This window comes from the organism of the source record quoted next, unplaced genomic scaffold, assembly GCF_019419815.1.
Source record: "Pyrus x bretschneideri cultivar Hongxiangsu unplaced genomic scaffold, Pyrus_bretschneideri_v1 Contig19, whole genome shotgun sequence".
In the NCBI taxonomy this organism is placed as follows: domain Eukaryota; kingdom Viridiplantae; phylum Streptophyta; class Magnoliopsida; order Rosales; family Rosaceae; genus Pyrus; species Pyrus x bretschneideri.
The window spans coordinates 6,017,270-6,027,499 of record NW_025999490.1 but is presented as its reverse complement, the minus strand read 5'-3'; the positions used below and the strand labels follow the sequence as shown (position 1 = coordinate 6,027,499).

Genomic DNA, 10,230 nt, shown 5'->3' with positions numbered 1-10,230 from the left:
ATGAATAAATAAATATACGTGTACTTAGATGAATTAGTGATACCGCGTGGATACAATCCAAATATTGTCTACTTATTTACAGCTATGTAATGACCGATATTCACAGAGTTTTCATACAGAAAAATGGGTTACTCAAGACCATTGCTTTTCTTCATTCTTCCTATTATCTTGGGCCTTCATGCTCCAGCCATAGCCGATGACGATGATAATGGCGTATGCACTTTGACGGCCGACTACTGCTGGAGCTGTTCCCGTACTAATGAAACCTTCAACAATGGCAGCATCTACGAACGAAACCTCCACACCGTCCTCTCCTCTTTTTCTTCCAACAAAACCGAAATCAACTCCGGGTTTTACAACTATTCTCTCGGACAAGGCCCCGAAAAAGTCAATGCAATGGCACTATGCAGAGGAGACGTTCCCCTAAACGACTGTCACTCATGTTTCGATGAGTCCATTTCCATTCTCCTGCAGAACTGCACCAATAAAAAACAAGCGATCATATGGGCACAGCGCTGCACGGTACACTACTCGAACGTCTCAATTTTCGGTGTTGTGGAAGATGATCCGGTTAAGTTTGTGCCCGGCCCGACTAACGCGTCAAACGCTGAGCAGTTCAAGCTGGTGCTCAACCCCTTGTTGGAGATTTTAAGTGAGAAAGCTGCAGCAGGAAACTCCACTACAAAATTTGCAGCTGGACATGCACTTGTCCCTGCAAGTAAAACCATATATGCAATAGTCCAGTGTACACCTGATTTGGACCGACAAAATTGCAGTGATTGCCTCAAAGAGGCCACCTCGGATATCCCAAAATGCTGTGAAGGAAAGGAAGGAGGGAGAGTCCTTAGACCCAGCTGTAATTTGAGGTTTGAGAGCAATCTCTTCTATGACGCAGCATCTGATTCCCTAGTAAATCTTCCAGGCACACAAGGTACATCATTTATATGTCTTGCAATTAATTTAATTTTCAGGGAAAACTTTAGAAATGAACCTGAACTTTGAACTTTGTTACACTTTGCCGCTCGGAAAATTTTAAATTAGGAGTTTAGAGGAACTCTGAACCGAATTCGTGCCATTGTATCTCCTAACTGTACAATTTTGTCATAATTGTCTCTTAATTCCATCAGAATTTACAAAAAAGAGTAAACATAAAAATGAACTGAAACTTACACATATGCAGCAAATTCGACGACTTATAAGATTTATTATTCAGATTGACTCAAATTGAAAGTTTAGGAAATCTCAAAACTAAATTGAAAGTTCATAAAAAAGGAAAAATAGGACAATATTGTGCTCTTGATATCTGCTTATTGCTTTTTTGACTAAAAACCTTGTGATTTTTGCAGGAAATAATACAGGAAATGGTACGAGTAACATAACAACAAAAGTATCACCATCATCGTTCTTGGGATTGCTATTGTCGCTATGCTTGTTATCAGCATACGCATTTTTTTAAGAGTGTGGAAGCGATTGGTGAAAATGTATGTTCAATTTTGTTTCATTTTTTACATACATTTAGCAAGTGTAATATTTGTTGGCAAGTACTTGAATTTGTATCCATTAAGACCAATGTAATACGGCTTGCTCTAATAATATGCATTTCTTTTCAATAATCTCGGGTTAATTACATATATAACTTCATTTCAATATTTGGGTTGTTTTTAAGGTGAGGATCAAAGTGTTTGATTAAATTCCTATCGAGTTTGTCTTTATAGGATACTCTACGGTTTAATCTAATGATGGAGCAGAGTTATTATAGTCAGTTGACTTCCATAATCTGGGATTTAAGATGTATAATTTGACACAAATATTTGAGTTCTTTTAAGATAAGAGACAGTGTTTCATAAAATGTCTGACAAAACTTTATTTTTGTAAGGCCGCTCTTCATATAGAAAGAAGCATAGAATATTTGCATGTGGTTCAATATCTTAATAGATAAAGTGTTGGGTTTCTGCCTGTCCATATCGAATTCGAAACTCTCATCTCCCTTAAATTAATATAATAGTTTCGACACCTTCGTTAAAAAAAAAAAAAATAATAAATAAATTAAGGGGTTTCTCCATTTTAATCGTTGATAAAAATTGAAATTCAATTAAAACCTTATGTTAAATTATATATTCATTATAGTCCCTTGACTAAATTTCCATGTCATCATAAATATTAAAATTCATATTTTCTAGTTTTTAAATATTTAATGCGTTTTTTTTGTTCCCATAATGCCCATATTAAATATTTGGTTTTATTTTGCTCCACATTTTTTGGCATTGATTATTGCTCGACTTTCTCAGATGATAAACATACCTCATCTAGACATCCTAAAAAATATTAGTGAAAATCGAAAGCACATAAATCATAGTACCGAGTCAAATGCATCTAAATCATGATACCTACCACCATGCACCTAAATTCTAGTATCTAGTCAAATGCATCTAAATATGTAATCATAGTATCTATTTGAATGTATCTAAATCATAGTACCTACATGAATGCACCTAAATCATAGTATCTAATTGAATGCGCCTAAATATTCGTACCTCAGGTCCCATATATGATAAAAAAAAGGTGATGTCATTACAATATACTATATACATAGCGCTCTTAATTTTAGAAAATGATCTCGGGTTAAGATATATAACTTCATCTCAATATTTGAGTTCTTTTTAAGGTGAGGATCAAAGTGTTTGATGAAATTCCTATCGAGTTTGTCTTTATAGGATTACTCTACGATTTAATCTAATGGTGGAGCAGAGTTATTATGGTCAGTTGACTTCAATAATCTGCGATTTAAGATATATAATTTTACACAAATATTTGAGTTCTTTTAAGATGAGAGACAATGTTTCATAAAATGTCTGACAAAAATTTATTTTTGTAAGACCGCTCTTTATATAGCAAGGGAAATGGATCCTTTCCGGATTCATTATGTAGGGATTCTAGCGATCCTTACATCTCAACCGTTCATCGTGTATCGTGTGATCAGAAATCATTTGACTTTTTTTTATTTAAAATTAAACACAAATAGTACATGACGAAAACTAGCATCACAATATACAATAAACGGCTGAGATGTGGAAATCCTTAAGATTCCCATATAAGGATCCGAAGAGGATCCATTTCCCTTGCTATATAAAGAACGGTCTTACAAAAAATAGTTTTTGTCAGACATTTTATGAAACATTGTCTCTCATCTTAAAAGAACTCAAATATTTGTGCCAAATTATATATCTAGTTTCCTATTAAATTAAATAAGGAATTTTAACACCTAAAATGTCCATAATAAAAAATAAAATAAATAAATAAATAAAACCTAAAACTGATTCAGGCCCAAAGGAATTGGACAACTAGAAAGGAGCCCAACTGAATACCTATGCGGGCCACGCCACAAAGAGACCAACCCAGGCCCAAACGGAATTGGAAATTTAAAGCAAATTACATACCCGAACCAGGAATAATTAGAAAGGGAAAGATGAAACAAAGGAAAAGTTTCCTAATGAAATTAGGAAGCCAATACTTTCCTAATCCAAGCATGATTAAATCTTTATATATACCAACAAAGTGCTTCTCTTATCTTCCACACTTTCCAAGCATTTACGTTCAATCGAAAAATTAGCAATGAAACTAGAAGAAGAAGACCACCACCCTTCAAAAGTACGACTGTTCGGCATTGGCCTCGGCAGTAGTTTGAATGATCTTCGCGGAGGACACGAACTCTCTACCGATCTGTATCTGTGGGATCCGACCTGGGACTACAGCTCAATTTGGAAAATCAGGAAGAGGCTAGCAGCGAGCGATCTCGGAGAGCTGAGCAGGCTGTTAATGCCAAAAGAGGCAGTGCGAAAACACGTTATGTCTTACTTGGACGACAAGTTAGCCAAGATGGTCAACAGTAAAGAGGGCTTACCAGTTACAGTTGTGGACTGGGATACGTGCAACCGGCATAAGTTAACTTTTAAGCATTGGAACTCTGTCGATTTTTACATTCTGAATGGAGGTTGGAGACCTCGGAGAGGCTTAAAGGAAAATGACGAAATCGGTCTTTACCTTGACTGGGATTGGAAAACTTCCAAGTACATTTTCAGGTTTTCTGTTCTTCAAAGAACAAAGTAGTTTAATCATGATCACATGACCTGTAATTAATTAGCTAAGCTAGTTTAGTTTTTATTTTTTATTTTTGTCAAACTAAGCTAGCTTAATTCTGACTCTGAATAGTTTATGTAGTGCTTCATGTAATGCGATTAGTTTAATTACTTTTTAATTGTGATTGTGATGAGTTCTTTATGGTTAAAAGTTTTTGTTCCAGAATAATTGTTAGACTTTTTTTTATGTACTTTGAGTGTTTCACCATATGCATTAAAATGCGTCTGTTAACATAAAAAAATAATACAAGTTTTGGATCAAATGTTTAATTTTGCATGAGATATCTGTCAAGGGGGCTCGGAACACAAAAAATGTATGGGATATCAGTCGAGGATTTGATGAAAACAACATTCTATATATGGATGTGCAATGGATATATAGTTTCAGAGTATGCAATACACTTTTTTGTTAAGTCAGATGCCTATAATTTTGGTGTGTTACCCTGCTTTCATCATGGAGAAATGGGGAGGATCTTCTAAGCTTTGTTAAAATGGATAGTGTTGGAGCGAAAAAATTCAGGTACTTCAATTCTCCTCCAACAAGTAATCTTGAACATGTTGAGAAGCTTTAAACTTCATCTTCGCTCGCCATCAAGGAGGGAGGAGGGGAACCTGCAATAAAACACTCTGATGCTCAAGTTAGTGTTTGTTCAGATACTTGTAAAGTATAGAACGATCTCCTACCTCTTTCCTCCCCATGTTCTTGTGTGATTATTAGCCTTTTTATAGGCATAAAATGCTTGGACTCCAAGTTCCACACTCCTTGTATTTATCCATGTTTTACATTCCATGGAAGTGTTTGATCATGCTCCTTTATTCTAACTCCACTCCCCCAAATTTAGGATTCATGGGAAGTGGCTCATTGCTTGAACCTTTCAGGCTATTTTACGGCCATCTTCGGCAATTATGGGGCTTCCAAATAGGTATAATCTTGTTTTACACTTTCTTATTTTCATTTTGTATATTATGGGTCGAATTTGATTAAGAATCGATTGAGTTACGAAGTTTTGAAAATTGCCTAAAGAGTTTTTAACGGAATGACCAAAATTATGGATGGTGGACAATTCAGGGACCATTTCTATTGATTTTCAATTTCAGGGACCATTTCTATTGATCATGCAAATCTCAAAGACCATTTTGTATAATAACCCTAAATATCACGAACATGGTCACAATAATATTTTTATTTGTCAAAAATTAAGAAATATTTTTAAAAATTAAAAATTAATTATTATTATTTTTTATTTTAATTTTTTGGCAAAATAAATTTTTTTAAAAGAATAAAAAATTTACTTTTGTGGGCAATTAAAAATTAAAAAAAATTATCATTTTTTGTTTTAATTTTTTGAGCTGAATTAAATTTTAAACAAAAAAGAATTTATGTCGTCTTACTTGTGCAGGCTAAAAAAACTTTAAAATTCCAGCGCAGCTCCTCTTTCTTTATCTTCAACCTCAACCCCTCTGCACATTCCAAAACCCCATCCCACGTAAACAATCCCACTTCATCCCTCCGACATTGACGAGATTGAAAACTTAAGCAACACAACATCCAATCGAATCACACCAACATCCAATCGGGCCCCAATTTCAACCTAATTGGAGCTCAAGAGACTTCCACATCGCCTCCAACGAAACCAACTTTAAAAAATTGAAGGAGGTCAAACACAACCATTATGGGATTGCTTTCCTGATACCTTAATCTTCCGATTACAATCAATCTAAGCCGACCCTTGCCAGCCTTATCATCTTACATTACAAATTGACAATCGTATTCTGACCACAAAGTAGGAAGGTATATCGAACCAAACGAGTAAATAATGAGAGTGCTTTCTTTTTCTCTCTCTCTAAGAGTTTTTCTCACCTCTCTGTGTGAGTTGTTCCATCGTTGATTTTTCTCCACAGCTGCCAGCTCGAGCTCTGGCAAGGGTCGGTGGCAGTCCTCTACTTTCTTTCCTTGTTCTTCTTTCTTTTCGTTTCCTTATGCTTCAATTTTTCACTGCCTACTTTTTCTATCCCCCTTGCTCTTCCACTCTTTTTCCGCTTCGATCTATCCTCACCTCCGTTCTCCTTCCACTTCCATGGCTCTCATCTATCCCTCTCACTCTGTTTTTCCAATTTCTTCCAGTCCCACTCCGGGTTGGCTCCATCCTTCCTCGTTGCTTCCTCTTTTTCGATCTGCAATCTCCTTTCTTCACAGCACTCGGCTGTGGTTTTTTGGAAGGTGCGTAGAGTTTTTACTCGGGTGTACACACCACCACCTTCCGCTTGCTTGCCTTTATTGGCACCTGTCGTCAGTGGGTTCTCCACTAGCTTCTTTCATATTTTGGTTGCGATCGGCACGATGGATTGTTGCAAGATACTGGAGTCACCATATTCTTCGCTTCTGGGAGGTGGATGCTTGACGGCGGTCCGATGTATTGGTTTGCGCTGAGGATGCTCTGTGTAAACGATGGCGGCGTCAGCAGAAGGCTAAGGTGTTTTGTTGGTGGTGTGTTAGTTTTTGGGCTCCAACTAGCGTGTTGGGCCTTGTATTATGTAACTTTAAGTCTTTTTGTTTTTTGTTATGTATCACTTAATTGAACTTCTTGTATTTAGTTGTTTGTTAGTAATAAAATTTGCACTTTTGACCTAAAAAAAAAAAAACGAGTAAATAATTGTCAGAATTGCATAGTATAATTGATTTACTTTGTTGACTGAGAGAGTGCATGCATCCAGAAGCAAAGAGAAATTGACCCAGCCAACGACTCCTGTTCCATTTCCAATCTGTGGTTTACTTTATTTCAAAGGTTGAATAGTATAAGTCTGGTATTCCACCACCGTGTCTTGCGTAAAGTGAGATATTCATTGATACGCGTAGCAGTTTTTCCATCAGAACTATAATCCTCTTTTACAAACCAATTTTAGCAAAAATATCAAATAATGCCAGCAATGGATTCCTCAAGATTTCTATTCTGCCTCTTTCCCATTCTGTTTCTCATGATTAATCAAGCCCTTGCTCAAAATTGCATAGACGAAAAAGGAAACTATACCACCAATAGTACCTATCAGACAACCCTCAACCGCCTCCTCTCCTTCCTGCCCTCCAACGAAAACGGCAACGGGTATGGCTTTTACAATGCATCCTATCGCCTAAACTCGTCGAACGAGCGCATTTATGCAACCGGACTTTGTAGAGGAGATGCCAAGGCTGAAGATTGCCGTAGCTGCCTAAATAATTCCCGATATACTCTCCCTCAGCTTTGCCCTAATCGGAAGGAAGCATTTGGTTGGAATGAAACATGCATTTTACGCTACTCAAACCGCTCCATCTATGGCGTCATGGAAACTGAGCCTTCGCCGTATTACTGGAACATAAATAACGTATCGTCGTCCGACCTGGATGGATTCAACCAAGAGCTGAGGAAGCTACTGGACAGCATAAGAAGTGAAGCTGCAGCTGGCGGTTCTCTTCGGAAATTTGCATTCGGAAACACAAGTGCCCCATCTTTCCAAACAATATTTGCACTAGCGCAATGCACGCCAGACATATCACAGCAAAGTTGCAGTGATTGCTTAGTTGGGGCTTTTGCATATATCTCCCAATTTTACGGGAAAGTAGGTGGGGGAGTTAATAGACCTAGCTGTTACTTTAGATACGATCTTTACCCCTTCTATGACCCTACAACTGTCAAACAACTGCCATCTCCGCCACAAATACATTCTCCACCACCATCAATCAATACCACAAACACTTCACAAGGTACGTACGCACAACGTATATGTATGTACACGCCATTACATACGCCGATGACTGTATATTTGCTTGACACTGATCTCAAAATTTAATTGATCAATGGTAACTCCTCTCTCTAATAGATCGATCACTTAAACATGTTATTCAGAATCTCATGTGATTAGAGAAACTTTGCAGGATCGAAGAGCAGCAAATCTCGGACTGTCATTATTATTGTTGTGCCAATTATTGCTTCTTTGGTGTTAGTAATGTTCATGGGCATTTGTCTATAAGAGTACGGAAGGCAAAAAAAAAGCTTCTAAGTAATTATTCCAGGTACGGTACTGTAACAAAATAAACACATTAACATTAATTTAACTCAATTTGCTTCAAGTAGGAAGCCTAGTACTGTTACGTCATCTAGATCTAATTATGTTACATATGAAATTTTTGTTAAAATTGTACCACAGGTGAAGACACGGACGAAATTGGAATTGCAGAATCCTTGCAATTCAATTTTGACACCATTAGAGTTGCCACAGATGACTTTTCTGAAGCCAATAAACTAGGACAAGGGGGATTTGGTTCTGTTTACAAGGTAATATATAACACATCTATTGAAGATAAGATTCTCACATCATACCTTACTGAAATAAAATACAATATATAGTGATTGTTCCACTATTTATAACACCGAGGCGGGCTTTATTGTGAAAAAACCTAACCTGCCAATCTTAACAACATCATGATATATATGGGCAACATCACCAGTTTCATGTATATATTCCTTGAATGCAACCTTTTTGTTTTGATACTCTTTCAGGGTAGGTTATTGAATGGAGAAGAGATAGCAGTGAAAAGGCTCTCCGTAAATTCCGGACAAGGAGATTTGGAGTTTAAAAATGAGGTCATGTTAGTGGCAAAGCTTCAACACCGAAACTTAGTTAGGTTCTTGGGTTTCTGCTTGGAAGGAGTTGAAAGGCTTCTTATTTATGAGTTTGTCCCTAATGCAAGTCTAGACCGCATCATATTTGGTATTTATGCTTCAATGTTCTTTTTGTACAATTTTAGCTTTAACTTCAAAATTTTACCATAAAATATCATTCTTGTAACGTACAAGAAACATTGTAACCTTGGTTTGAATTGAACATGCAGACCCAACCAAGCGCGCACAACTGGATTGGGATAGGCGCTACAAAATCATAGTAGGCATTACTCGAGGGCTTATTTACCTTCATGAGGATTCGCAGCTTAGAATTATTCATCGTGATCTCAAAGCCAATAATGTCTTGATAGATGAAGAAATGAGTCCCAAGATATCAGATTTTGGCATGGCAAAATTGTTTGGGGTTGATCAAACACAAGGCAACACCAGTCGAATTGTGGGGACCTAGTAAGTACTCGACGAGACTACATGGCTTATATTATAATTGTGTTAGTCTATATCAATAATCCAAGGTTCTCAACTAAGTTTGATTATAAAACCAACATATATTATTCTTGTTTCGATATGCAGTGGATATATGGCTCCAGAATATGCGATGCATGGACACTTTTCTATTAAGTCGGATGTCTATAGTTTTGGTGTCTTAGTTTTGGAGATAGTGAGTGGACAGAAAAATAATTCCTTTCGTCACGGCGAGAACGTGGAGGATCTTCTAAGCTACGTAAGAATCTAAACTATATGCATAATGCAACCAAGAAAAATAATTTATCTCTAACTATATTTCTACGAATTTCACAACGCAGGCATGGAAATGTTGGAGGGAAGGGACAACTTCAAATCTAATAGATCCTGCGTTGACGAACGGTTCAAGAAATGAAGTCATGAGATGCATCCATATTGGGTTGCTATGTGTGCAAGAAAATATAGCTGATAGGCCAACAATGAATGCTATTGTTCTAATGCTTAACAGTTACTCAGTCACACTTCCAGTACCGTCACAACCATCAATTTTCGGAGATAGTAACGTTGGATTTGACATGACTTTGGGATGAAAGAATAGTTAGGAGGTGATTACAACCGGGTCCGATCGATCTAAGAGCAGCTCTGTCAAAGCACCAAAAAATGAGGTTCATTGATCACCAAAGTATATCCTAGATAGCTCTTTAAGATGGAAACTGCATTGTTTTTGAAATCATAATATGTAATTTACCATTTATTTTGTTCATTTTTCTTTTCAATGGTTTAGGTAATTGCAATAAGGCTTGTGATGTATAAGAGATAGACTAAGGCCATATCCAACCGAATGGTCCAGAGGGCCAGAAGGCTGAAAATAGCCCGAAAACCATCTCTAACCGAGGGCTAGAGGGTTGTAGAATCTGAGAGGGCCCCATAGAATCGGAGAGGGTTGGAGGGCCGCCTGCATGCAGCCAACTAAC

General features: G+C 37.0%; 2 protein-coding genes and 1 pseudogene across 2 annotated transcripts; all 3 read left to right on the top strand.

Annotated features, from left to right (window-relative positions):
- Positions 1–208: 208 nt before the first annotated feature.
- Positions 209–1,613, top strand: LOC103944171 (cysteine-rich repeat secretory protein 38-like). Its single transcript, XM_009354595.3, has 2 exons — positions 209–931; positions 1,347–1,613. The coding sequence occupies exons 1-2, from the start codon at positions 397–399 to the stop codon at positions 1,454–1,456; spliced, it is 645 nt and encodes a 214-aa protein (XP_009352870.3). The 5' UTR covers positions 209–396; the 3' UTR covers positions 1,457–1,613.
- A 1,999-nt stretch (positions 1,614–3,612) lies between these two features.
- LOC103944182 (AP2/ERF and B3 domain-containing transcription factor At1g51120-like) lies at positions 3,613–4,107 on the top strand. The gene has a single exon (XM_009354608.2). It carries the CDS (start codon positions 3,613–3,615, stop codon positions 4,105–4,107), a length of 495 nt encoding a protein of 164 aa, XP_009352883.2.
- Positions 4,108–6,963: 2,856 nt separating this feature from the next.
- LOC125468095 lies at positions 6,964–10,019 on the top strand (annotated as a pseudogene).
- Positions 10,020–10,230: the final 211 nt, after the last annotated feature.

Bases quoted from the DNA above. Each gene is read 5' to 3' on its own strand.
- LOC103944182 (XM_009354608.2), top strand. From the start codon at position 3,613: ATGAAACTAGAAGAAGAAGACCACCACCCTTCAAAAGTACGACTGTTC.
- LOC103944171 (XM_009354595.3), top strand. From the start codon at position 397: ATGGCACTATGCAGAGGAGACGTTCCCCTAAACGACTGTCACTCATGT. The intron at 932-1,346 runs GTACATCATTTA...TGATTTTTGCAG, and splicing joins AAATCTTCCAGGCACACAAG to GAAATAATACAGGAAATGGT.